Source organism: Castor canadensis, chromosome 4 (genome assembly GCF_047511655.1).
Source record: "Castor canadensis chromosome 4, mCasCan1.hap1v2, whole genome shotgun sequence".
Taxonomy (NCBI): Eukaryota; Metazoa; Chordata; class Mammalia; order Rodentia; family Castoridae; genus Castor; species Castor canadensis.
In genome coordinates, this window is record NC_133389.1 from 182,819,139 (window position 1) to 182,846,675 (window position 27,537).

General features: G+C 58.1%; 2 protein-coding genes across 3 annotated transcripts in view; both read left to right on the top strand.

Moving 5' to 3' along the window:
- The window catches only part of Espnl (espin like), a 31,763-nt gene extending 25,203 nt beyond the window's left edge, over positions 1-6,560 (top strand). Inside the window, exons 7-9 of the mRNA XM_074072119.1 lie at positions 236-342; positions 667-861; positions 2,324-6,560. Of these exons, the coding sequence (XP_073928220.1) occupies positions 236-342; positions 667-861; positions 2,324-3,925 (1,904 nt within the window). The 3' untranslated portion in view covers positions 3,926-6,560. The remainder of the gene's footprint in view (positions 1-235; positions 343-666; positions 862-2,323) is intronic.
- A 3,646-nt stretch (positions 6,561-10,206) lies between these two features.
- Klhl30 (kelch like family member 30) lies at positions 10,207-21,668 on the top strand. 2 transcript variants are annotated; one of them, XM_074072120.1, is made up of 8 exons: positions 10,207-10,282; positions 12,042-12,893; positions 14,106-14,241; positions 15,891-15,977; positions 16,498-16,653; positions 17,631-17,819; positions 18,728-18,873; positions 20,346-21,668. In XM_074072120.1, the coding sequence occupies exons 2-8, from the start codon at positions 12,120-12,122 to the stop codon at positions 20,595-20,597; spliced, it is 1,740 nt and encodes a 579-aa protein (XP_073928221.1). In that variant the 5' UTR covers positions 10,207-10,282; positions 12,042-12,119; the 3' UTR covers positions 20,598-21,668. The 2 variants fall into 2 exon arrangements, with proteins under 2 accessions (XP_073928221.1, XP_020030102.1); XM_020174513.2 differs by having other exon boundaries at positions 10,208-10,323.
- Positions 21,669-27,537: the final 5,869 nt, after the last annotated feature.

The window sequence follows — 27,537 nt, forward strand, 5'->3', positions numbered from 1 at the left end:
GGGTAGGCCAGGCTCAGGGTCCCACTGACACCCCAGCAAGGACCCCAGAGAGGATGTTCGCCCCACCCCGGGGTGTTTTGTGGAAGGGCTGGTGGGGTCTTTGGCTCCAAGCCTAGTGCTTCTTCCAGGGACCAGTCTGTCCTCAGGTCCAGGGGCTCCATCCAAGGCTGGGCGTCTCTGTTCCCTGTGCCTCTGCCCTTCCTGGATGCCCCTCTGACTCCAGCTCCCTTCTCAGCAACAGTGACTCTCAGCCCAGCCTGGCCTGGCCAGCCTGTCCCCAGGGAGCCGATGGCCTGCACAGTTCCCCATAGGGTCACCACCAGTGCCCCAGCCACTCCCAAGGTATGTCCCCCTCCCTTTCTGTCCCCATCTTCTACCCCCAGCCAACCCCTTGCTGTCTTCTCTTGGGTGGGCCAGGACAAGGCTCCCCAGAGCAGCTGGCTCTCTTCTAAGGTGGACACCAGGCCCCTGCCCGGGCAGCTTTGGCTGTCTCTGGATGCCCTGAGTTCTGAGGAGATGGGAGCAAGGTGACGGTGGTGCTGCCCAGGGCCCCTGCTGCCCCATCTCCCAGAACATCCGGGGTTATGGCCCCTGTCCTGGAATGTGGATCTCCCCTTTCTCAGGCCTGGGTCCCCTCTGGTCTGTGTGGTTTCTGTGTCTGTACAGGGGCCAGAAACAGTGACATGGGACACTCCTGACAGCCTTGCTGCACTGCAGTTGGACGGGCTGCCCTCGGGCGACCTCGACGGGCTGGTGCCCACTCGGGATGAGCGGGGCCGGCCCATTCCGGAGTGGAAGCGGCAGGTGATGGTGCGGAAGCTGCAGGCACGTCTGGGTGCAGATGGTACCCTGGAGGCACAGGTGGGACAGGATGTGATGGGGGGATAAGGGGCAGAACCAGATGGCGGAGCAGGGGGGGGCGGCCAGAGGTGGAAGGTTTTTGGAGGCCTTTCCCAGCAAGTGAAGGTGGAAGCTGGGGTACCTCAGCCCGAGCCTGGAATCCCAAACCCAAGGAGGTGTCCCCTCCTGGCCCCCTGTAGCCTCAGCTTCCTCTTTAGTGAGGGGTCTGCCAGGCTCCTGATGCCACCACTTGCAGGGAAGTCAGTGGAAGTGGGCAAGTGCAGTGGGGTGGGGGGGGTGAGTCCCACTGGTGTGGAGAGAAGCAAAGAGGTATAAAGTGGGGAGCTGTGCTTGTGGGTGCTTAGAAGCACCCTCTCTGAAAAGGTGACCTTGAACAGGAGCCAGAAGAAAGTGAGGGAGGAGCCCTGTGGGAATTTGAGTCAGGCACCTTCTAGGCAGAGGGAACAGCAAGTGTGAAGATCCTCTGAGTAGGTGGGCTGGCCCAAGGGGGGATCCCGAGGGAGTGATGAGGGTCAGGTTTAGGGGAAATGGCAGATATTCAAGGCCTCAGTAAGGTGTTTAGGGAGCCACTGGGAAGCGAGCAAAGAAGGGGCTATGGGTTAGCCTGGTTTTAACAGGGCCTTTCTGGCTATTGTCTGGACAGTAGTTCTAGGATTGTCCCCTAGAGAGCAACAGTTAATTTATTAATGCTGTCACAGGCAGCTAAAGTAGTTACAATTCAAAAAAAGCGAAATGCGTCCTTCCCTTGCATGAACCACTTTCATATTTGATCACCTAAGACTGCCTTATGCTGCAGTGTGTCTCCACCAGGGCCCAAGGCTTGCAAACTGAAAACTCAGGGGAACGGAGGGGGGTGGGCTACTGCAGTAACTGACTCAACCCCAGCCTGACTGCCTGGCCCTCGTGGGCTGGTGGTGACTGCATAGGATGGCAGGGTTCACTGGGGCTGGTAAGGCAGTAGAGGCAGAGTGGAGACCCTGGGGCTGCAGTCCAGACACAGAAGACTGTGGGGTGGCAGGAGGAGCTACGGAGCACTGATGAGTGTGAGGAGGTATGGGGGTGTCAGGAAGGCGTGGGGAGGGGGCAGAGCAGAGGTGCCTACATCACTTCCAAGGCAGAAAGCTCCCCACCCCTCCCCCGCCTCAAATTTTAACTACTTTAACCACCTGCGCATGGCTGCCTTCGCTGTCTAGACAGTGCAGCGCTCAACCAAGAACACACTGTTCAGACAAACTGCAGGCCTCCAGGGTGAGATTCTGCAATTACTGTCCTCACAGCAGCCTGTTAAAAGCCAGGTCAAATCAGTGAACCTGGTGTACTTTCTAAGGTGAGGCCAGGGTCAACTGGTGTCCAGGGGCTAGGCTGAGGTCCCCAGGGGGACTTTGTCTGGCAGGAACATGTCTCTCCCTGCTGAATGCAGGTGTGGCCCATGGTCCTTTGATCCTGCCTTTCCTGTACCCAGGACAACAGCGGCAACCCAGGTCCTGCAAAGCGTGCAGCCTGGCGGTACTCGCAGGCCCACCAGGCCATCCTGGGCCCATTTGGGGAGCTGCTGACGGAGGACGACCTGGTGTACCTGGAGAAGCAGATCGCCGACCTGCAGCTCCGGCGCCGCTGCCAGGAGTACGAGAGTGAGCTGGGCCGGCTGGCAGCTGAGCTGCAGGCCCTGCTGCCCGAGCCCGTGGTCAGCATCACCGTCAACAGCCACTTCCTGCCACGGCCACCTGGGCGGGAGGATGAGGAGGCCCCAGCAGTGGTGGCTGAGCCTGAGGGGTCTGTGCACACGGGGAAGGCCATGCCTGGTGGACAGCCGCTGCCCTTCTGGTGCAGCCACATCAGCCGACTGGTACGCAGCTTGTCCCTGCTGCTGACTGGCGTGAATGGGCTGGTGCAGAATGAGAAGGCAGCTGGCCCAGCCCTGCCGGGCGCCTGCAGGGAAGCCCCGGCTGGGCCCCCTCGAAGTGAGGCCCAGCGTGAGATCCAGGAGTGGGGTGTGTCTGTGCGGACACTGCGTGGCAACTTTGAGTCAACCCCCTGCCTGCTCTGTGCCTCAAACCCAGGCCCCTGTGAGCTGGGGGACCAACCCAGGCAGTGCCCAAGAGGCTGCTTTGCAGCCCCTGCGCCCCAAGGCAGCCCGATGGGAGGGGAGCCTGTGGCGGGCAACACTGAGGAGGCCAGTGACTCGGGCATCAGCTGCGAGGAGGCCCCATCTGAGTCTGGCAGCAGACCAGGCCTGGACCTGGCCAGCCTACGCAAGCAGCGTATCGTCATGCTCTTCCTTGGCCACTGGAAGAAGTCTGCCTACACGCCCGCCCTTAAGACAGCCGCCTGCAGGACCCTGGAGGCCCGCCGTGCCAGGCCCAGGGGACAGGACGCTGCTAGGGGCTCAGAGCCAGCCGCCCTGCCACCCAGTGAGGGCCCCCGGCTTGGTCATCTGTGGCAGCAGCGAAGTATCATTGCCCACCTGCTAGGCAACTGGAAGGCCATCATGGCACACGTGCCAGCCCGGCAGCTGCGGCGGCTGAGCCGGCGACGCCATGGTCCCCTGTCACCCGAGCAGTTCCTGCCCCACGTGGATGGGGCGCCTGTGCCCTACAGCAGCCTGTCATTGGACCTGTTCATGCTGGGGTACTTCCAGCTCCTGGAGTGCGACCTGCCAGCCGAGGAACGCAAGATGCGCCATCTGCTCTGCTTTGAGGTCTTCGAGCACCTGGGTGCCCACGGCTGGGAGACCGTGCGTGCCTTCCACAAGGCCGTGACTGATGAGGTGGCTGTGGGCCGCCGTGCCTGGACCGATGGCTTCGAGGACATCAAAGCCCGTTTCTTTGGCTCCAACCAGGGTCCTGTCTGGGACACAGAGCCTGGTCGCAAGTCAGGTCTGACTCCGCTTGGGCCCCTGCCACTCACTGCCATCTCTGGCAGAGGCCCCAAGTCCACAGTCCAGCGGCTGGGGTCTGGCACCCAGCGGAGCAGCTTCAACAGCGAGGACATCTGCGGCTACATCGACCGCAGCTTTGCCTTCTGGAAGGAGAAAGAGGCTGAGATGTTCACCTTTGGAGAGTGAGGGGCTGCTGCAGCCTCTGGATGGGGCTCTGGGGCAGGTTTGGGGTTCCTCTTGTCTTTTTCTTTCCAGTTACCTGGTGGCCACCATTCTGTCCGACAGAGGTTTCTCTTCAGGCATGGCACCCTTCTCTTAGGGCAACTTGGCATTAGAATCCTTTCACCAGTGAATGCAGGAGCCCTTGGGCAGTACTGCTATCTGATGGCCATGACCTTGTGCGGCCCTGCCTTCAGGTGACTGGGCATCCTAGCCCCAGGACCCCTCTGCCTTGCTCCCCCTGGCACCTGGGACACCAGCCTGTTTCCTGCTCCCCTTCTCAGGGCTCCAAGTCACCTGGGTGTCCTGTCCTTCAGTTTCCCTGGTGCAGGTGGTCTGTCATGTCCAGAACCTCTGTCCACCTTCTGTTTGGGCCTGGGGCCACGGACCTTGGTCCCGGTCCTGCCTCTGTTCCTTCTGGTGATCTCCAGTATGGGAAATGGGAAGGCAGTGGGGTGGAGACAGCAGGTTTCAGGCAGGAGGACTTCCATCTGACAGAATCCCCATCCCAGTTTTCTAGATCAAGCAAGTGGCCCTACACAGATTCACCTGTAAGTCATGCAGAGCTGCCTGCTGCCATGCTAGTGACCCTCAGCCGGGCACTCCACAAGACCTGCCCTCCAGGGGAAGGCCTCCCCCTTGTCCTGCAGCTGGCTAGCTCCTCTGAGGCCTCAGGGCTACAGGCAACGGTGCGGGGGGCGGAATAGGGCCACTGCAGGGGGCAGGGACACCAAGAACATGCACAGGAGAAGGCCCCAGGTGGCCTCGGCCTTGGAGCAGAGTGGGTGTCACCCTCTCAAGTCCAGCTGCTACACCCAGAGCAGAAGTTGTGGCAGGCTGGGGTGTGCTGCTTCATGTTGTTGCTGGGTGTCACCATGGATCTCCTTCTCCATGTGCTGAGGGAAGAGGGAAAGGAGGTGATTCTGCCCTGGGGACCTCCAGGTTCTGCAGGGAATCGTGTGATCCAGGTGCTGGGGTCGGAGCCCTGGGTGTCTGGCTCTTGGGTGTGACTTGTCCACAGTTTTCTGTGGCAGCAATATGGATGGGCCACCACCAAGGCTATGGGGCTGGATGGTCCCAACAGGTGTGTGTTGGGGGGAGGGCAGGTTTTAAGAATCTTATACTGACCGCCAACGCCTACAGTTAGGCCCCTTGGGGCAGAGGCTGCACAAGGGGAACATGCCTTCAGGGGTCTCCTGTAGTGTCCCCACCTCACCACTAGGGGGCAGGGAACTCTCAGCCCTAGGGCAGTAGACAGGCGGTGAACAGAGCAGCGGGATCACAAGGGTCCCATGGGAAGGGACCCTCAGGCAGACACAGCATTGGGTGAATAATGGGTGGTCAGTTCTGGAAGAGCCGACAAGGGAAGTAGCCCAGGCCTATCCCCAGGCTGCCTCCAGCCAGTGACTGTCCCTGAAGGCCTTTCTCTGGGGTGGGCTGGGCATAGGGCTGTGCCCCTCTGGCTTCCTTCACTGTGAAAGCCCCTCATGCTGGAGTTGAAACTGGACCTGTTCCTATTTGACCCTCAGTCCCATACTCATCATCCACTGGCCCCTGGGAGAGCCCTCTGTACCCACAGAGCCTGGCACCAAGTGTCCACTCCCACTCCAGCCTCACTCGGCCCAGCTACAGCATCATGGCGTGTACTCAGTCCCATAGAGACCCTGACCTCTCACCTCCATGAGGGGATGGGATGCAGTGCTGACCCTCCCGTCCAGGGGTCGTGGTGGGGTAGACTGGGGACTGACAGGGAAGGGGTTCTGAGCAGGGGTTATGGTTGTCTTGGATGCTCACCAGCCTGTGATTGGTACTTCGAAGAGTAAGCTGTAATGGGCAGGGTGCTGCTGGGCAGCCATGAGCAACCCTAGTGCTCTTTCTTGGTCAGTGAGGCCCTGGCTCTTGGCCCTAACATGTGACACAGCTGTAAATGACAGCTGCTCCATCAGCGTTGCAGCTGCCCAAGCATTGAGAGTGGGACTAAAACAGGATAAGCAGGGGAAATGAGGCTCGGGGGACAGGAGCCAGGGATTCAGAGCCGGACGTTATAGTAACGACTCCTTTGATCACAGAAGTGTTGGCAAAGAAGGAAAAATTACCTAAAGGAAGGACACCTGGCTTGAAAGGAGCATCTGATGATGAAACCCATCCTTGTTTAAAGGGATGACAAGGAAACCACACTTCTGTGTCACTGTGACCCAAATTCAGTAAACTGACCAGACTTGGTATCACTGGGCCCAAATAGCAAGAATGAATGAATGTACCATGTGTCAAGAACAAAGGAGAGCACTCATCCTAAGGCAAACTTAAGCCAAACCCCAATCCATGTTTTCCCATAAACACCCCTGACGTTAGAGCACTCAGTACACCTCCCTTGTGTGCCCGCACCTGTCTGGGTGGGACTGTCCTTTCCTTTGTTTTGCTTTACTAATAAACTCTGTTGGGCTCTACCTTGATGTGTCCTAAATTTCTTTTTCTGTGACATCACGAACCTGGTACCTAAGGGCCAGTTTCCGTTTTGGAGGTCTCCTCCCTTTTGGAGAACTCCCTGGAGTCTCACCAGTTCTAGTAATAATAGGTGGATCCCTAAGGGGGAGAGGTAGAATTTGGGCACTCTGGCATCTCCTGGGTCCCCTCATGGCCACTTGTCAAGCGATGCTGTCTGAGAGCCTAACAAGGAGGGGCTGGGATTGGGGCTGGGAAGGGTGGGCAGCAGACATGGAGCCCAGCCTTGTGTCACTCCGGGGCAGAAAGTTGACATGCCCAGCTTGGGCATCCCTGCCCACTTACTGTAATCCCCTCACATCCTCTAGGCCTCAGTTTCCCAGATGAAGGGTCAGATCCAAGCTGTCAGGGGCATTGACAAGAACCAGTGTCCCAAGGAGACCTGGGCCCAAGTAGACTGCCAGGCAAGGAGTGCCATGGGGGCTTATGCCCCAGAGATTCTGGCTCTCTGGCCTGGGGTGGGGCTGGGAATGCTGGCATGTGGTTCTGATGCCCAGCAGCTGGGAGCCCTGACCCACTAGCAGCTCACCCATGGGGATCTGTAGGGAGCTGGTGTCCTGAAGTAGGCAGGGTTGCACCCATGAAGCCACACTCAAAGGTGCAAGGCCTGTTTGGTGTCTGTAAATTGTCATCCAGCTGGCAAAACCCCACTGAGAACCCAGAGCTCCTTCCTATGCATGCTGGAAGCCACCAGACACAACACAAGGCTTGTAGTAAGTTAGAGACCCTGGAGAGAGGGGGAAGGTAAAGCTATAGAAAAGCAGAAACCGTGCCAGGGAGCACAGTTTTCCTTGGAACTACCATGGGCACAGTAAAGATGTCTGCAGGAAAGTGTGTATGTTTCATGCAAAGTTGACTTTTTTCTTTCTCTCAAGTTCATTTAACAGAAAAAAATGAGCAAAGGAAGTTGTGGTGCCAGCCCCTAAAAAGGTCCCAAGTAACCCTGCTTCCTGTGGTCACAGCATGCAGCCCCCAGAATGAGGCAGAAGATATGGGTGTCACTTCTGACCAGGTTATAGAAGATGCTGAGGTTACAGCTCCATTAATTTCTCTACACCTCAGAGAAGACACTGCAGGCAGGGAGCAGCCCAGTGGAAACTCAGGCGGGGAGAGCTGAGTGTTCCCGCCACAGCTCCATCCAGGCAGATGCCAGGTGACTGCAGACGTTGCGAGAGGACCATTCCAGAATGAAGCTGGGTGACCCAGTGTTTGTTGTTCTGAGACACTGGGTTTGGGGAAAATTTGTTGTGTGGCAATAGATGACAGATACAGCAGGACAAGACTAAGGAAGAGCTTGATTCTGACCTGAACCTTCATGATTTCAGAACAGTCATCTGTCAAAGTGGTTCTGACCCAAGAACACGGTCACTTGAACCAACAGATGAGAACACAGAAGACCGACTTCACCCATGGGAAACATGGCCCAAGATAAAGGGACCACAGCCAATCCATAAGGGAAGAAGGATCAGTAAAGCTGAGTGTTCTGATAGTGTTAACTATCAGAAGAGAAGAGGATGACCTCTTGGCAATTTGCCGCAAGTCAATCTCACACAAGGAAGAAACACTGTGAACCAGTCGAGCAGTAAAGCCCGGAAGAGGAGGGGGCCTGTCTGACTTGCAGGGCTCTGTCCTGGGCGGGTCTCATGGCCTGATGCTGACCCAGCCATGGGAACAGCCAGGCAGGAGCCAGTGCGCTCCTTCACCCAAGCTGGAGTCCCTCAGTCTGAGCACTGCATTTCAAAGATGACCGCACATTTTCACTTGGTGATTTCACACTCAGAATCTATCCTGGGAAAATAATCACACAGTGAACACCCCCTTCCTTAGAGCAGTCAGTCCAAAATGGAAACCAGCCCGAACGTCCACAAATAGGAGCTGGGCCTGGATGTCGCCTCCAGCCTCAGAAAGTGAGGCGTCTCCCTGCTGAGATGAAATTAAACCCGTGTTTCCAGACACTGGTGTCATCAGAAATGCTCATGATTCAGCATCAAGTGTGGAGGGCAGACTTGTCACAGACCGGAGGGGAGCGTGCCAGCTTATGAAGGGCTGGTGCAGTTTTTTGTTTTATATTGTTTGTTTCCAAAAATGAGTATGTGTTATTATTTTTATCATCATAAAGAGAAGCAAGGGGTGTGTTTTAAAAATGCACTGTGCCAACTCAATCTGACCAGGAGCAACCTGGCGCTGAGTCTCCTGTCATCTGAGATGTGGGGGTCTCTGATCACCACAATGTCTGCTGGGTGGTCTGCTCCCTTGGTATGCAGCGCTATGCCCAGGCAGAGTCAGCTCCCTGTGACAGCAGTCCCTGTCCTAATTTCCTCCAGCCTGAACCAGGTGCATAGACCCTTCACACTCTGCCAGCAAACCTGACACCTTGCTCCCCGCGAAGGCACAGAACACATGACGGTTGGGGACACCCAGGAGGTCCCTCACATCATGTGAGGCTGAAGACCAAGGCCAAGGGGCAGAAGCAAGAGAAGAGGCCAGCCTGGGGCTGGGCAGGGCCAAGCAGGGAGAGAAGCCTGGAGTTAGAGACCACACCTGTGTTGCGCTGTGGATGAGCAGTGTAGGAGCTCTTTGTACACTCACAGGGCTAAATCCTTCCACATGGGAGCAGGGCGGTGGTGGCCAGCTCACACCACTTCCCCAGCCGCTGTGATGGCGGGGCAGATGCCATCTGTTCTCCAGCCTAGCTATCAGGATCCCCAAAGCCCCCGAGAAGTTGCCTATCTCAGCCAGGATGTCTGTCCCCAGAGCCAACCTGGGCCCCCTGTCTAGAAGAGCATCAGTTCATTTCTTGATTCCCGTGTCTCAACAGCCCTGGAGGCAGTCCTGTTAGTGAGGCCCATGAAGGAGAAGAAAGGAGGGGACTGGCCAGTGAGACTCCAGGCTGAGGGCTGAGGCTTCTCTCCTGAGTCCTGAAGTCCCTGAGTGGGAAGGTCTGTTCTGGCCATTGGCATGGGAAGGGTTGGAGACCCTCGTTCCCAAGCTCCACCTGACTTTGACTGAGACCAACCTCCTGAGCACCATCCTGACCCAGACGTGAGGGGTCCCTGTGAAGTAAGCATGCCTGGAAGGCTGTGAGCCCATCTAGTGTATTTTTAGATGACCCCATTTCTTAGCTGCCTTGGGCAGGTTGAAGGGAGACACCAGGGCAGCCCAAGGCCAATGCCACGATGTAGCAGGGAAGAGCCTTGGTGTCTTCCATCCCTGTTGGTCTCCTCAGTGTCCTGGGCACCCTCCTCTTTGCCACCGTGGACCCCCAAGGTTTGAGTGATTTGACTGATCAACCTGAGTTTATTCGTGTTGTGACTTTCCTACTTGACAGAAGAGCCAAAGCCACCTGGGCCCTGTCAGTACTGTGATGAAGCTAACACCTGGCAAGTACCCAGCATCCCCTGAGCTGGGGCTCTCTGTGTGCCAGGCACAGGCACCCATGTCCTCATCTTGTGGATGTCCCACTTGTCTTCTCCACCCCCCATGTCAGCTTGACAGCCCAGGTGGGGTGAAAGCTCTCGCTTGCCCTAGAAGCTCCCTGCTGTCCGCCCTGGTCCTCCAGTCACCCAGAGGCCTCAAGGCCCTCAGATGTGATGAGACCAGTGTGGTCTTTCAGAGTGGATAATGTGCGAATAGCTGTCACCTCACTCCTTCCCCCACGAGCCCATCCCTCACCACCCTCCCTCTTGTGCAGACAGTGTCTAAAAATACCCCCTCACCCCCACGTGGCCACCCGGCCCAGCCCTGCCCAGCCCAGCCCAGCCCAGCCCAGCCCAGCCCAGCAGGCCTCTCTACCCCACACTGAGGCTGGAGTCCTGTCCTCAGGTCTGTGGTCTCAGGAAAGGGGGACCAGAGCTGACGGAAAGGTAGGGTCCGGGGGCTCTGGGTGGAGTAGACCACAGGGGAGGTGGCCACTTGGATGGGAGCAGGAGGGCAGGTAGCCAGAGGTCTAGTGACCACAGGGCCAAATGCTTTGGACAGAGCTCCCTCCCCAGACCAAGCCAGGCTCCTGAGGGAGGGCTGGAGCACAGTGGACACAATTCCTCCTGTCCTTGACTGGGCAGGTGGGTGGGGGGGAGGCTAGATCTCCCAGGGTTGCAGCCAGGCTATGTTAAAGTCTTGTTGTCCTGTCTGATCCCCCAGTATCTGCTGGGAGGTCTGTGCCCTTGGCATTCAGCCCCAGGCAGCCGGGCAGCCAGGGGTGAGACTCTGAGGCACCCGAGAGCCCCACCCCATGCTGGAACTGCTGGACAGCAGGAGCTCAACACCTCTCAGGGAGGTGCTGGGCACTCCTGCCTGGCCACCACCATTACAGCGGCTGGCCAGAGACAGCACAGAAATGACAGGAATGCAAAACCTGTGGCCAGTGGCTCGGGACAGCCCCCAACCACCCTCACCAACACAAGCCCCAGCCAATCTTTCCTCACCCTGCAGGGGCCTCCTAGAGGGGTCAGGCAGAATGACTGACCTGTGTGTGCTGAGGCTTCTGGCCACAGGCCTTCAGAACTGTCCTATCTAGGCCTGAGCCCACCTGGGCTGGCACAGAGGGCTGAGTATCCCTTAAGGTTTCCTGATGTATGGGCAGCGGGGGCTGGGGTCACGCAAGCCTGAGGCACCCGGTCCTCATCCCTTGCCACAGACCTCAGTTGTTCACCAGATCTCTGACTGGTGAACTATTCATTTTTCCCGGTATTTCACCCATTGCTGGTCACTGCTCCTGCCCTGTAGTGGCTGTGTGAGTGCCCCCTGGTGGGCAGGACACCTCTGCTGTGCAGCCTTCCCGGCGCTCAGGAAGGTTGTCTTTGTACTGTTCCTTTTGGGGGGACAGTTTTCTTAGGGCAAAATACCTAGAAGTACACAAACAAACATGCAGCTAATGAGCAAACCCATTGTGGTTTTCTGGGTGAGTTCTACCTAGAGCAACCTGCACCTGGCCACAGCCCCAAATCTGGTTCTGAGTGTAAACCCCAGCTCCCCCACTACCTAACTGTGTGGTCTTAGGCAAGTGACTCAAGCCCTCTGTGCCTCAGTTTCCCCAGCTGTAAAATGATAGCATTTGCCTGATGGGACAGCTGCGGGGCTGAGTGGTCAATGCAGAGTGAGGCTTAGGACATAGCCCGGCATGTGAGGAGCACTGTGACTCCAGGCCCTTCTCCTTCAGCCTCTCCATCAGAAGGTGAGGATATGGGACCAAAGAGGAACATGTCTCGCCCAAGGTCACCCAGCAAGGTCACACAGGAAGGCAACAGAAACCCAGTGATGTCAGATCTGAGACAGAGGTGGCCTCTTGGGGGCTTGGACCCTGGGGTCCCTATGCGCTGAGGATCTGTGCTGTGTATCCCAGAGTTATGGAGGAGGTCCAGGTCTTGGGTCCTCTGGCTGACCATGTCCCGCCCTGACTGCCTGGCCACAGATAGGTCAGAGCCCCTCTTAGCCTGTTTCCTCCCTGTAGAATGGGGGTCAAAGCGGCCTGCACCAGTGGAGACTGGAGTGGAAACAACTGATGCCCAGATGGTCAGACGATGGGTCCCTGGAGTGGATGAGACTGTGGCTCCTTCACTGACCTGGTTGTCTTCTTCCCTAGGAGCTCCTGCAGACCTCAAGCACTTGGGGAGAGAGGACAGAGGGTGGGCTGCAGAGAGCCCCTGGTTGGCACTGCACCATGGTACGGAACATGGATGACCTGGACTTCCAGCTGCCTTCCCATGCCCAGGACATGCTGGACGGCCTGCAGCGGCTGCGCTCTTTGCCCAAGCTGGCTGACGTCACGCTGCTGGTAGGTGGCCGGGAGCTGCCCTGCCACCGCGGTCTCCTGGCACTGAGCAGCCCCTACTTCTATGCCATGTTTGCAGGCGACTTTGCCGAGAGCTTCTCTGCACAGGTGGAACTGCAGGACATGGAGCCAGATGTGGTGGGGCAGCTGGTGGACTTTGCGTACACGGGCCGGCTGACCATCACACAGACCAATGTGGAGGCGCTGACACGTGCGGCCTCGCGCCTCCATTTCCCTGCTGTGCAGAAGGTCTGCGGCCGCTACCTCCAGCAGCAGCTGGACGCCACCAACTGCCTGGGCATCTGTGAGTTTGGGGAGCAGCAGGGGCTGCTGGGCGTGGCTGCCAAGGCCTGGGCCTTCCTCCGGGAGAACTTTGAGGCCGTGGCACAAGAGGACGAGTTCCTACAGCTGTCCCAAGACCGGCTGGCCACCTGTCTGGCAAGTGACCTGCTGCAGATACAGTCAGAGCAGAGCCGGCTTGAAGCCCTGCTGCGCTGGGTACGCCATGACCCCCAGGCCCGGGCCACCCACCTGCCTGAGCTGCTTAGCCTGGTGCATCTGGATGCTGTGCCCAGGCCCTGCGTGCAGCAGCTGCTGGCCTCAGAGCCACTGATCCAGGGGTCAGAGGCGTGCCAGGAGGTCCTGTCCCAAAGCTACAGTGGGGTGAGTGTGCAAGAGAGAGAGGAACCCTGAGCCCGAACATGCATGGGGAGGAAGAGAGAGGAGTGGACTCCCCAAAGCACCCTCCAACCTTGCATTGCTCCCTGCCTTGGGCTAGTCCCCTGTGAGGGTATCAGTGTTCACCTCTCAAGGACAGATTGTGCCCTGAGTGTGACACACCCTGGATGACAAGGGAGGGGAAACTAGAAGTGTCCCTATTCTGCAGGAGCCCACAGCTCAGTGGGGTCAGACCCGCAGACAGACCTAAGGCAGAGTGGAAAGGCCAGTGCTGGACAGGGAACATGCTGAGTCATCCTGCAATGGCCGGCAGTCAGGGTGGACACTCCGGAAGAAGTGGCATCAAACTTGGGCCTTAGAAAAGGAGCAGGAGCTTGAGAAGAGGAAGAGAAGGGAAAGCATCTAGGGAGGTGGCACAGCTGGCCACAGGCAGGTGATCGGAAGGCATGATACCCGCTGCCACCTGCCTTTGAGCGCCCCCGTCAAGCGCTATGGGGTGCTAGTCCTGCTCATGTTGACAGTGGGCTGGTCAAGGCAGGTCTTCACGAAACTACAGGCCCAGGCGCTGCTGAGTCGAGGAGCTTATGGTGGGCCAGCTGCCAGCAGCCTGCTGGGGACGAAGATGTGGCCAGCTAAGGATGGACTATATGGTGGGCGTTCCACACCTCAGCCTTCACTGGCACCAGCCAGTCACTGGCCTGGCCTGGTGCCAGAAACGCTGGGCGCTCACCCTGCTGCTGAGGAGGGGAAGTCTGGACATCCAGAAAACAGTCCTGGCGGGCTTGGGCATTACTTAGTAATGACTCCATGTGGAAAGCATTCCAGTGTTTTCTATCAGGCAAGGGTACCCAGTGCTGGGATCAGGGGCTCCCAGAGTCAGCAGCTAATTGGAGACAGGGAGGCAGGCTTTGGAGTCCACACCAAGGGTGGGTACAGAAGCGGGTCACGCCAGGTTGGGTGAAGAGTGTCTGAGAGGCATGCCATGACTGCTGGGAGGCAGAAGCTCTGCACTCAAAGTGACAGGCCTGCCGCTCCTCCCCACAGGCATATCCACTGCCATCCCCACCCATGGCAACCACACACATGTGCATGGGCACATGCACACATGCAGAGGCCTGCCCAGGCCATGCAAGGGCACCGACCCAGAGCAATGCCGCAAGCTCCGGCTGGCCCCTCTGACCTTGCTCCTGCCCACAGGATCTGCCTAGCCTTCCACAGAAGCTGCAGGAGGTGCTAGTGGTGGTGGGCGGGCGGGCGCTGGAGGAGGACGAGGAGGGCAGCGAGGAGCCCGATCCCCGTCCCGGAAACTTCGCCTTCTACAACACCAAGGCCAGTGAGTACCTGTTGCGCCTGTCCTGGATATGCCAGCATACCCCCTGGCAGATAGAGACAGAGATGCCTAGAGATGGGGACCTATGCAAACCGACATCCTGGGGGGTGTCTGATGGGTCTCATGGGGCTGCACCTGAGCCCTGGGTCCAGCCAGAGCCCCACTTCTGGTCTTTATTAGGTCCTAGGGGCCAGGACAAAGGGCTCCATTGCCCAGACAGTGCTGGGTGGGGTAGATAGCCTGGCCTGCTGCTTCCTCTCAGGAACCCCTACCCTGTGTGCCCAATGGGGGAAACAAGGCCCCAGGGGGAAATGGGGACAAAGGGGTGCAGATAGCCCAGGGGAGAGAGCCCAGGTTCTGGGTTAGTCCAAACAGGGTTCTGGCCCTTGAGCGGGTCACCTGACCTCCCTGGTAGGGCCTCCGTTTTCTCACTCAGTTGTAAGGTGGCCCAGAGTTGAGGGCACACTGAGACCAGGCCATCACTTGGATGTGACCTCACCTGCCTGCTTGGGAAAGGGGGAGTGAGGGGCCCGCAAGGACTCTGGAGGGCCTGTGTAACCCCCATTGGCCCCTCCTGCATATTCTGCTTTTGGAGAAAGTGCTGGTTAGGGCTGGCTGGCATCCTGGGGCAGAGGCAGGTCACCAGCCACCCATGGCGTCAGCAGCAGGCAGGCTGGAGTAAGGCCGAGGCCAGCTGTCCAGGTCAGGAGCTGACGAGAGGCCGTCAGCCCCAACTGACGTCAGGAGGGAGCAGCTGGCTGGCTGCAGTGGCCCACTGACTGCTGGGCAATCCCCACCCTGGAGTGACACAGACATGAGTCAGGGGACACTCAGTCCCTGCTCACCATGAGACTTGGAATTCCACATGTCCCCCAAATGGTCATAAACAGTAAACAGTATTACCAGGGGACTTCCCCAAGGCTTGGGCTCTCCCACAAACACCCAAACTGTGTTCATTCACAAGACTTTAACACCATGTGTTTCTGGTCTCCTGTTGATAGTTTTCAAAGCCTCTTCTCAACTCTTGCCTCAGTTTACCCTGGGAACTTCAGGAAGGCAGCTCTGATGTGTCTTACCACGCTGTCCCTCACAATACTGACCACAATCTTGGCCAGGCAGTTCTCATGTGCCATACAAGTCGTCTCGTGTCACACCTCCCTGGGAGGTGGGGATAGCCTCCATTTTATGAGGAAACTGAGGCTGGAATCTGTCCAATGACATACCATTGGTACGTGAGAGCTGGGATTAGAACCCACTCTACCTGTTGGGCAGAGAAGGGGCTCAGGATGGATGAATGAATGAGAGATGAGAGATGATGGTGTCACACCTGTTAGTGACACCCACAGACTAGGACACTTATCCCACACCCCATCTGACTGAGGGGCACTAGACCGGGACCGAATGGCCCACTCAGGGGTCAGTGTGTAAACTGAGGGGTCAGGGTCAGACCCCAGCCTATGAAGGCTGGGCAACCCTTCATTGTACCCTTAAGTGCCAGCCTGTGCCCAGTCTGGGGCCAGGCTCTGAGAGGTTACTCCACTTGCTTGTCTCTGCCATTGAGGGGGCCATTTCTGTGGCCAGTCCCTGGAAGAGGCACTCAGGAGGCGGGGGAGCCAGGACACCCTGACCCTGTGCTTCTCTCTTCCTGCCAGGAAGGTGGATGGCACTCCCGGACTTTCCAGACTACCACAAGTGGGGCTTCTCCCTGGCAGCACTCAACAATGATGTTTATGTCACAGGTAAGCAGCCTGGGTCTCCTTCCAGGGTCATCCCGCCCAGGCTTGCCCAGAAACCAACATTCCCCACTCAAGTGGGAGCACTGACAAGCTAGCCAAGACCTTTCAGACCTTTCCACTCAAAGACATTTAAATTTGGGGTGCATTTGTGGGAGCTGGGGGCAGCTTCGTCTACACCATCTGACAGTGCAGACTGGCCCTGCGGTGCCCCACAGTAAGGGTTTCCTAGAACTGAGTGATAGCATCTCAGGAGATGGGACTCTCTGTAAGATTTGGCTGGGGGAGAAAGCACCCCCCATGGAGGTTGGAAACCACTTATCATGTCCCCTTGTTTATGTGGATAGAGGTTCCACAGCTAGACTGTCACCCATGTCCTACTTCTGACCCAAAATCTGGCAGTGAAAAGGCTTACAATCATTAATCATTGCCAGGCAGAGGGTCAGGGGAGGAGCATTGGCTCCAGCTTTCCAGCCCAGAGACCCCAGGCTGGTGGCACCTGTGCAAACAGAACCTCTCTTGGCAGGTGGCTCACGGGGCACCAAGACAGACACCTGGTCAACCACCCAGGCCTGGTGTTTCCCACTGAAGGAAGCAGTCTGGAAGCCTGTGGCGCCCATGCTGAAGGCCCGCACAAACCATGCCAGCACCGCTCTCAACGGGGAGATCTACGCCATTGGCGGTAAGACCTCCCTCCATGACCTCCCCAGGGCCCCTTATTCTGCAGCCAGGGTTCCCACTCCACGCTCTCCCTGGGGATGCTGCTCCCCATGCTGCTCACTGTCCAGTGGGGTCAGCGAGTCCCACATTGGGACTCCTGGCAGGCAGTGATCAGAATCTGTGGCCTGGGCAGCCTGGGTAGCCAGGGATGGAAGAATCAAGATGATGACAGGTGTCAGGTAGTGGCCTAAAGGAGCTAGGACCTGGAACCAGAATCTTAGGCTCAGCCCTCAGCCCCTAACCACTAAGCCTCAGGTGTGAAGGATCCACAGGGCTTCTCCGCTGTTATCCCAGCAAGCTCCCCACCCCCGTCTGACACAGGACAGCATTAACACCCAGGGACCCGGGCACTACAGGCAGGAGCTTGCTGATTGCATAGATACTGAAAAATGCAATGCATGTGGCCCCAGGCTGGCCTCTCCTATGTCCCGCCTGTCCTGCTGCTCCCTTTTCTCTCAATAGCTGCTGTGTCCCTGGCCAGAGAGCAGAGTCCCTGAGTCCTGGGCACCTTGGGGCTCCCAGGTCTTACAGAAGTCAATGTCAGGGCCCAGGAAGGCAAGAGATGCCTGTCCTCTCTTCCACTGTCACATCTAGACTCCACTGGGACTGGGGATGCCTACAGCTCTAGAGTCTGTGTCCTACATCCTCCCCCTCCCAGGACTCCCTGAGGACCCCTCCTGGGTCCAAGTGCCCATCCCCCACACCACTTCTTGGCAATATGGCCTTGGGCCAGTGCCCTTACCAGCAAGAAGCCCAGCTTCTATGTTCATGAAATGAGCCCCTTGAGGCTGTGGCCTCCTTCACATGCCCTCCTCAGGCACTCAGGGTGGTCCCTGCCACCTTTGAGAGCCCTGGACTCTGCATTTTGCAGGCCCTCTTCAACCTCCCTAGCCTCCTGCTGCCCTCATCCCCACCCAGCTAAGACACACATTCCCGCAGGCACCACCCTAGACACGGTGGAGGTGGAAAGCTATGACCCCTACACAGACTGCTGGACACCCATCAGCCCGGCCCTCAAGTATGTCAGCAACTTCTCAGCTGCCAGCTGCCAGGGCCGCCTCTACCTGGTGGGCTCCAGTGCCTGCAAGTACAATGCACTGGCCCTACAGTGCTACAATCCCATCACAGGTGAGCAGATGCCAGCCCCTCCCTGCAGGCCTGTGCCCAACAGGGGGACAGGAGCCACAGGCCCTTCTGAAAGGCTACAGTCCTATCACAGTGGGAGGGCACAGGACATGGGGGGCCAAGTGGTAGGGAGCAGGCTGCCCCTAATCTCTTATAGAGGGTCACAGCACCATTGAGGCACATGGAATGGTGAGGGAAGCAGGGATGGGCCAGGGCCAGGAGAGCCAGGAATCATCACACAGAGAGTACAGCTCATTCCGTCCTGGAGGTAGCTTCAAGTCTGTCCTGCCCAAGCCTCCATATAGCAGCCCGGGGTGGGGAGCCCAGCCCTGAAGTCTGTCTGGCTGTTCTGTGCACCTTTAGCCAGTGATCCATGACGCTCCAAGGTCCAGTGGACCTGAGCTCCAACTCTGGACTCTGTGTAGGGGTTTGAGTCCCAGCTTGGTACTCTCTAGCTCGAAGGCCTTCCTGGTCCTGGGCTCTAACCCTGCTGAGTCCTTTGGGCAGTGGAGTTGGTACATGGCCCATGAGGCGGTGAGGGTCCGTCAGAAACCACCAGAGAGCACATGGCCCCAGAGTCCGGGTGGGGACCACCTGATTCATAGACCTAGCAGGACATAGGCAGTGTGTGGAGGTGGGACAGGATGGAAGCAGAGGCCCAGGGGCTTCCAGCAGTCTGTCAGGATAGGGTGAGTCAGGGTTGGCAAGGCCAAGGCCTTCCTGGGGATGAGACCTCTGAGGTCCCTGACCCCCACATCTTAGTGAGAGGCAGGCATGTGCACACCAACAGGGCTTACTCTATTGGCAGCCGAGTGTGCTGAGTTCTAAGTGGTGCCACCCCTGGTCCCTGAGAGTGGGGCCCTTCACAACCTGCCCTAGCCTTCCTGGTGAAGGTGCCATATGTCCTGCAGACACATGGAGCGTGATCGCCTCCCCCTTCCTGCCCAAGTACCTGTCCTCACCACGCTGTGCCTCACTGCATGGGGCACTGTACCTCATCGGTGACAACACCAAGAAGGTCTACGTGTACAACCCAGGGGCCAACCTGTGGCAGAAGGTTAGTCTCCCCCTCATCTTCCCTGCCTCCCAGATGGAGTCTTTCCATGACTCCTGGCCAGGAGACAGCAGACTGGGGGAGCACACAGGGGCTGACAAAGGGGGCAGGCCTCAGGTCTGTCCCCAGAGCCCAATGTGGGAACAGAGCCCTGGCCCAGCCCAGTGAGGTTGGGAGAGTTGATGACAGCAGGGGCACAGCTGAAGGCTGCTTGTCACCACCATGGCACCCTGTGTGCCTATCTTCATGGAGAGGGGTGGCCTGTCTTTCTTCTTGGGGAGCAATTCCAGGCTCAGCTGGTGGGTGCCTCAAGGGCAGACTCAGACTGAGGAAGAAGCACCTTCCTGTGACTCACCAAGATGAAGTGAGCCTCGTGCCCTGGGGGTGGTCAAGCCAGGGAGATGACCCCGGAGCTGTGAGTGTGGGGGCAGCCAGCTTCATGGCTCCCCACTTCCCCCAGCATCATCCCACTTTGTCCCTCTTCTGCCACTGGGCCCAGGGAAGGGAGTGGGAAGTTGTGGCTTCCAGAAACGATCCTGGGGGCACAAAGCCCTAGCCTTTCTCCCCACTGGCGGCCCATACTAGGTCTCAGCCCTAAGCTAGACCTCTGCCCCCACTCACCTGCCAGGAAAGAGTGGCTCCCCTTCTACTAGCGTCCCTAGGATTCTGAGCCAGTCAGCCTGGTGACAGCAGGGCCTCTGTATCCTGCTGCCGACGGTTATCCCCTGGTGCCAGTGCTCTGCTGACCTCAGGCCACTGTTACAGTGGGGAACCAGGTGCAGAGCAGCCCGGCCAGGGCAATTCTCCCTGGGCCTCCCAGCTGGGCTGCAGCTGGGAGCTCACACCATTGACTGGGCTGGGGCTGTGCTTTGTCTTCCTTGGGCCTGGAGACAGGGCAGCCTCTGGTTACCGTGTTTACCTGCGGGCCACACAGACCCTTCCTGGCCACCCCGGGCTCTCCCACAGTGCCACATTTCTCTCTAGCCCCTGGAAAGCTACTGGTCCCCACCTCTCTCAGGGCACTCCTGAGACCTAGGAGGAGAGCAAGGCAGGCAGGGATGGTCAAGAGGTCCCATGGGAGCTAGGACCCCCTGGGTATCTATTGGGACTAAGCCACATCTGTCCTCTTGTCCCCTCCCAGAGAACTGCCATGAAGCCAAGGCTTAGCCCAGACCCCACTGTTTAAAGCTCTGAGCTCAGGCCTGGGTGTCCCCTGGGCTCCTCTGACTCCAGGAGGCTGGAAATGCCATCCTGTGAGGTGCAGGTTGATGGGGAACTAGGGGTCCTCCCTGCTAAGGGGAATCTGAGGAAGCTACAGGGGGGCTGGGTGGGCTCCGGGGAGCTGATGAGCTAATGGTTGTTGGGATGTGGGGCTGAGCAGCTGGCCGTCCACTCCACCTGTCCCCAGTGCTGAGGAGGGCACCCCTTGCCTGGTGCCCTCCAGCATCCTTTGACTGATGGCTGGCTGTCCTCAGGTGCAGTCCCAGCACAGCCTACATGAGAACGGTGCCCTGGTGCCACTGGGTGATGCACTGTATGTGACAGGCGGCCGCTGGCAGGGCATGGATGGTGACTACCACGTGGAGATGGAAGCCTACGACACTGTGCAGGACGCCTGGGCCCGCCATGGTGCTCTGCCCCGCCTCTGGCTCTACCACGGGGCTTCCACCATCTTCCTGGATGTCTCCAAGTGGACGCAGCCCTTCAGCCCCACCCAGGAGCACTAGGCTAGGGAGAGGCCCTGTGGCAGCTTCTCATTGTCCTGAGGAATGGCCCCTTTTATTTCTGCTTGTTTGTTTACTTGGAGCTGCCATCCTCTCCAGGGCTTGGGCTGGGCTCGGGCCACCAAGGGATGTCAGCTGGCATACCTTAGGAGATATAGCCCTGGTCTCAGAAACAACCAAAGCAACATAGCAATCAGTGACAAGGACCTGGATCCTGGCATCTGCACAGTGGGGAGGAGGCTCTGCTGCCTCTGATGTTGCCAGGACCTCAGAGAAAAGAGCCGAGGGGCCTGGGACAGCACCCTCAGAACTCAGGGACTCGCCAATGCCAATGCCAGCTTTCCCTCTGCCCTACCTGTGGTTTTCTGCAGAGTTACACAAATGAGCGGCAAACGGGGTGGCCCAGGATGCTAGGCAGAGCCCTCCCTGGTGGGCCTGCTTCCACCTGGCCCTCAGCCATGTGGCCACACCCTGCAGCATCCCCAGTCACCACATATGGGGTGGCTCGGGGTATGTGGCAGGGGGCAGGCTTTGGGCTTGGTGGACTTTGGGTTCTCCCACTCCCAGTCTCTGTTTGTTGGTGCTTTGTTTCCAAATCTGCTTTGGGGGACTCTTTCTGTATCCCCTGCCACCAGGAGGGCAAGCCCCACAGAGGCCCTGGGAAGAAAAGGGACTGGAGTACAGGACAAGGAGCAAGGGTCCCAAGACAGCAGGACAGAGCGCTAAGGGACAAGGACTTCCTTTGCTTTTTGGGGCAATTGTCATCCAAATGAAATCTCTTCCTCAGAATGAAATTCCCCACAGTGTGAGATCCACCTGGGGTCTGCAGGAACTTCTGAGGTTGGCTCCTAGGTGAGTCAATGGCTTGCCCCCAGCAGCCTCCCGAGAGAGGGTGGTGGAATGCATTCAATGAGCTCTTCTGCCAGCCAAGGTGTGACTGAGGTGGCTGAGCCCTGTTCCAGGGCCACCAAGGCTCACTGGGGTCCTGCACAGGAATGACTGGGCTTCATGGGTCCTCTCTCTCATCTTGAACTGTGTTTGTAACCAAGGAGACAATAAAGGACTCTCACTGCATGTGAGTGACATGTCCCATCTGTCACAGGCTGTCAGAGGACACAGGGTACAAGTCAGGAGTTGGGTCCAGTCAGCACCAGCCCTGGCACTGGCCCAAGGCCTTGGGTAGCTCCCATCTCTCTGTGGATTGGGGTTCCTCTCCAGGGCTGACTCACAGAGACCAGAGGGCTCTCTGCCATCCCCGGGTTCTAGGAACAGGAATCATGGGATTCTTCCCCTCTGAAGGTCAGGATCCACTCTGCTCCAGGAACTGGCTTCTGATGCCATTGCTTTTGGGAGAATTGAGCTAGCTCTGAGGCCAGACAGAGCGGGGCCCTAGTATCTACTTCCTGGGGAACAGAACCCAGACCTGCTGGTGTATTGGGTGAAAGCAAGGAGCAGATTCTGGGAGCCTTGAACCTGCAACCTGGAAATCTGGAACGCTTTCTAGGCAGTCTGGAAGGAGGTTGGCCTGGGGCTGTTTAGAAGTGAGGACTGGCCAGGTACTGGTGGCTCACACTTGTAATCCTAGCTACTCAGGAGACTGAGATCAGGAAGATTGTGTTTGAAGCCAGCCTGGGCAAATAATGTGCAAGACCCCATCTTGAAAAAAACACATCACCAAAAAAAGAGCTGAGGGAGTGGCTCAAGGTATAGGTCCTGAGTTCAAATCCCAGTACCAAATCAAAACAAAACTGAGGGCTGCAAGAGCCGAACAGCCTTACTTTGGATCCAAATGGGCGGCTGGAAGGGCAGTGTGTGCTAGGGCAAGCCTGCTCCCTGCTCCCGAGCCCTGGGTGAGTTGAGAACGGAGATGGTCCTGGGATGGGTCTGGCCTTCAGCCTTTCCAAATTCCACCTCATCTGACAGCAAAGAAGTCCCATTTCGGGGACAGCTGAGCCTCAGGTTTCTGGGAGGAATCAGATGGTCTCCAACTGGGGAACTGAAGAGAGTCTAACAGAAAGCCGTCCCGGGCTGGGGTAAGTTTTAGGGAGTTTGGGCAGGGCTGGCGAGGCACTACAGGAGTAGCAATGGTGGAGAGCCCTCACCACCCCCAGCCTCAGGGTGAGGAGGGGAGCAGCAGATATACATCCAGAGATGATACGGAGGGGCTGCCAAGGAGCCAAGGCCTTGCTCCAGCCACCATGCTCCATGGGAGGATCTGGCATCTCCTGCCTCCATCTCCCCCTAGTGCCAACTACTGGCCAAACCAACCAGAATTCAGAGGGGAGAGAGGCTACTGGCACAGTGGAAGCTACCATGAGGGTAGAGAGGTGGTGGGGAAGGGTACTGGCCACTAGGACAGCACACAGAGGCTCTCGGGCACATGAATCAAATAGTCAGGGGTCCCCACACAAATGAGACCCTCATTTGCATAAGGAACAGCCATGGGACAGCCCAGGACATCCCCTTCCATTGTCTCCAGGCAACAAGGACTCAGGAGGTTTGGGTGTCTGTGGGGTTCTAGAGAGGGGATTGGATACGTTTGGAACACGTGTAAAAGCCCTGAACTCTGACGCCCACGGGGGAATGGGGAGAGCGCAACACACCTACATTGCTAAGGGTGCTCACATCTGCCCAGTGGGTGCAGGATGTCATCCCACGATGCAGCTGGGGAAACTGAAAACCCTCAGAAGACCCCAGCCCTCGGTAGCACACAGAGCCCTCAGAAGTAAGTCAGGCCCAGCACAACAGCCACTGCCATTAGACTTGTTTTTTCTAGCGCCTCCCAGATAAGATTGGGCATCTTCCCCCTTCCAGGCAGGACAGTGATTGCTGTCCCTGTGTCGGGCTGTTGACACCCTCATGTGGCTGTAGTTGACTGGCCTGTTCAGCTGACATCTCCCTGTGGTTCGTGTAGACCTCCAATGCTGTTAGCTGGTCAACCAGGTGACCCTCTTTGAAAGGAGGATCTGTTGGGGACTTAGGAGGGGACATGCAAGGGAAGAACTCTGTTCCTTAGGCCTGGGTCATTCATCTTCCATCCCTCGTGCCTGGCGTACAAGGGATGAGCAGGAGCAAGGCTGGTCAATTGGAGAATGAAGAGGATTGTGACAAGAATCTTTCTGGGGAAAGGAATTTCTGATTGGAGCCGATGTAACTTCCTCAGAGTTAAAGACTAATTCTTTAATCTATTGAAAACATGGAATCAATTAGGAGAAAATAGCTCAAATGACTCCTTTGGTAGAAGCCAGAAAGAACTCTCCCTTGGGTAGACCTTGGTGGCCTCAGGCCTGTCCAGATCACAGCAGGAATGAAGTTAAAAGTGTTCAGAGGGCTCAGGTCAATCTGTGGGTTCCTCAGAGCTGCAGACCCCAAGTTGTAGGGGCTGAACCCAGACATGGTTTCATTTGGTAACACCATGACCTTGAGCCACTCCCAAGGTCCGTGCCTGTCTTTCCTCCTGTGTGATGGGGTTATAATCACACTAGTTGAACATTGGATGACCTGTGCACAGGGGAGGCAGCTGAGGTTGCCTGCCTGGGCTCTGGAGGCCACACAGCAAGTCCATTTCAGGCTCCTGCTGTTTTGGGGCGAAGGGAGCTTTCATTCCCATGACCTCATCAGCAAAGGGCCTTCCTGTGGAGGAAGGGCATTGGTGGGGGGGTGCAGCTTGGCACTTTGAGCTGTTGGACAGCCAGGCCCAGGCTATGACAGGTGGACCCAGGCCATGACAGGCAGGCCCAGGAATGAGGATTAGATTTCTGCCAGGTGTGAAGGCGCGTGAGGGCCACCCCTGCTCTGCCCAGCCCATTCTTTGGCCACTCTCTCCGCACTTCCACCCAGGCATCACGGACTTCCTCCCCCAAATCCCCTACTTTGAATTGGGGGTGGGGCTGCTTCTGCAGGGGGCAAGTGGAACAGTAGACCCTTCTCCTGGTGCCTTTGGTATGCTCTGCCCTCCTGCAGAGGGAGCAGTTTGGCCTCACAGATATACAGGAGCCCCCCTGAAGGCCCAGCCTTCTCAGGCCTTGTGCCCAAGCCAGGCTGCGTCATCACCTCAGGGTTCCAGGAGGCCATGCCATCCCCAGAACCGATTGAATCTGGGCCCTGGACAGAGCCCATGACGTCACTAGGATTGTTCACTGTTTGGGGAATAACTACTTTCACATGGCAAGGCTCCTGCTGGTCCCCAAACTGAGTCCCCTTATTACCACATCCATGTTGCCAAAGGTGACAGAGTCCAAGCCTCACCTTAGGCAGAGTTGGGTCAAAAATGTCCATCCACCATATCCACAACCACAGCCAGGCTCCACGGGGAGTCCTGTACCCATAGGGGCTCTGCCCCACGTCTCCCTCCGTAACCTTCAAACCCATTAGGAACTCATGCTTCATAACAACGAGCGTAGGAAGACCACCCCCCCCAGTAGGAAAGCCCATAGCTGTGAAAAATGGCTGTGCCCAGTGGCCCCCATTGGCCAGGGGCTGTGTGTACTTGAGCAAGCCCGCCACCTCTCTGGGCTAGTCTGTGGGGCCTAGGAAAGCTGAATGAGGTGCTGGGTTTAGATGCATTTTTCCAGAAGCAAGAAGGTACTGTGCACGAAGCTCCCTCCACCAGCAATTTCAGGTTTCAGGGAGGAGACCCCCCTCCGTACTTGATTCCTTGGTCCAGTCTCCTCACATGTCAGACTTCTCTTCAGCTGTTCCAGTGGGACCAGAAAGGAAAAGCCACTTGGACAATCCTCAGTTCCCCTGAGGGCTTTGGTACGACACCCTCCCTCAGGTGCATGTATTTGGGGACAAATGCCTTTAATTGTGACCGAGCTGCTGAATGTTTCCAGCTGAAATAAGTTCAGGTGTTTTATGGAGTCCATAAGCCAGCATTTCTCCAATCTGTTCTGAGAGATCTGAGATTCTATAGGAATTAATGTTGTTTTTTTTTTCCCCATTGGTAATCTTTAAAACAAAATTGTGTGTCAGTGTGTCAGCTTTTAAAGACAGAACTCTGGTTTGCATTCCTAACTTGGCAGGGAAGGACATTTGCATGGAATAAGTGTTTAGTGCTTACAGACCTTGGAGGCCCAGCCATCCACATGGCCTACAGAGAAGCACCAGAATGGCAGGGAGCAAGTCACACCCAGGTCACCCAGTGCCCATCCCCTGGCACTAAGCCAGCTAGGAAAGGCGCTGAGTCTGAAGGTGCACTTTGGCTCCCCCTCCCTGCCATAGCTGGGTGGGCACGACTGTCTGATCCTGGTCCTTCTGCCCAGTCCTTCCTTGACCTACACTGACCCTGATGGAGGAGGCCTCCTCTCCCACACAGACTGCACTTCTGGGGGGGGGGGCGGGGTGAGTACCATTCCTGAGGGAGGGCAGCCAGCTGGTACCTGTTGTAACCACTTGGCCCTGTGCCCACCAGGGGCCAGGGCCGCAGGGGCTGAGCAAGGCAGTCAGGTGGGCTACCCTCATGTCTTTGTCTCCAGCCAAATGGGGATGTGACTGGACAGCAGACCAGGGTGGGGCGGGGCTGGTTCTTCAGGGAAAGGCGCCCTTGGACCTGACCCCTCTCCTAGGTCAGGCCTGCGAGTCTGCTGCACTTGTCCTGGCAGGGTGCTCTGTGCTGACCCTGGCGGGCGGTGGGCAGCGGATCCCCATGGCTGGCCACAGCACCATAGGTGTCAGTCCTTCCAGCAAGGCCCCCATCAGAGCTGAGCAGCTGACGCGAGAGGGACGCGGCGGGCGCATCTCGTGGGGAAGAGCGAGCACTTCGCGTTCTGCCTCGGGGCGCTGGAAGGGAGGGGGTCCCTGGGGAGGGGCCGTGAGGGTCTCCTGCCTCCAAGGTGCTTAACCTGTGTCGCAGGGCACCTGGAGTCTCTGCAGGGGACGTGCGACACAGTAGAGAGAAGGGATGTCAGGGCTCCCTACGGAGCAAAGAGGTCCAAGGGTGCGAGGTCAGGAGATGGGGCGCCCAGGCGCCTCGCTGCAGAAAAGCTGGCGGGCCAGAGCCAGGAGGTGCAGGGCGCGGGCTTGACCTGCAGGGGGCGCCGGACCTCGGCCTCGGGGCTGCAGGAACCCCCGCCCCTCCCCGGCCCTGCCCCCTGCAGTGCGCGCGGGAGTCGCGAGGGGGCGCCCGCGGCCTCGCACGAGGCGAGGGATCGAAGCGCGTTATAAAGCGCGGACCAGAGACCCGCGACGCCGCGCTCGGAGCCGCCGGAGCCGCCGCCCGCATGGCCCCGACTCGCCGCCCCGCCGGAGCGCGCCTGCTGCTAGTCTGTGCCGGCCTGCTGGCCGCCGCTGCCGTCCTCGGCGACCCGGAGTCCGGCGCGCCCGCAGGGAACCGCGCGCGCCCGGAGCCGCCCGGGACCGAGCTGCCCGCGGGCCGGGCCGAGAGCCCGCCGGTAAGACGCGGTGCGGGACGGCGCCTGCCCTCGGGGCGCTGGGACGTGGGCTGGCTGGTGGCCTCCAGCCCCACGCCTGGCTCCCGCCTCCTCCGCGCTTGACCTTGGCTTTGAGGGAAATTCGTTGACTTTGAGCTAAATTGTACCAGGCCGGTAAAGTGTGGGTAACTTAAGCCTCCCGAGTTTAAAGGGGAAGCGGATTCCTGACCCCTGCCTGTCTGGCGCAGGTCTCTATAAAAAGCAAAACGTGCCGCCCCGAGGGCCCTGGGAAAGGACAGGGGTCCAGGGCCCAGAACGACCCTGTTCTGTCATTTTCTCAGGTGACTTCCGGCTGGGAAGGGTGATCCGTAGCTCTGACCTGCACCTTTCTTCCCAGGGTCAGACTCCTGAAACGCGGGGCTCATAGGGTGGGAGGTGTGGCCGCAGGCCTGGGGAGAGGATTGGTGGCTCTTGGAAAAGCCCTCGGGGTGGGTGGAGGCTTTGAGTCCCCGAGGCGGGGCCCTGGGTAGGGTCTCCCTGCCATTGATCTAAAGGTGCTTGTGAGCTAGACA

What these genes read in the sequence shown, in the direction of transcription:
- Klhl30 (XM_074072120.1), top strand. Translation starts at nt 12,120, where the DNA reads ATGGTACGGAACATGGATGACCTGGACTTCCAGCTGCCTTCCCATGCC. An exon ending in TGTCCCAAAGCTACAGTGGG is followed by an intron (nt 12,894 to 14,105) that starts GTGAGTGTGCAA and finishes TCCTGCCCACAG; the next exon opens with GATCTGCCTAGCCTTCCACA. An exon ending in GTGCTACAATCCCATCACAG is followed by an intron (nt 17,820 to 18,727) that starts GTGAGCAGATGC and finishes TATGTCCTGCAG; the next exon opens with ACACATGGAGCGTGATCGCC.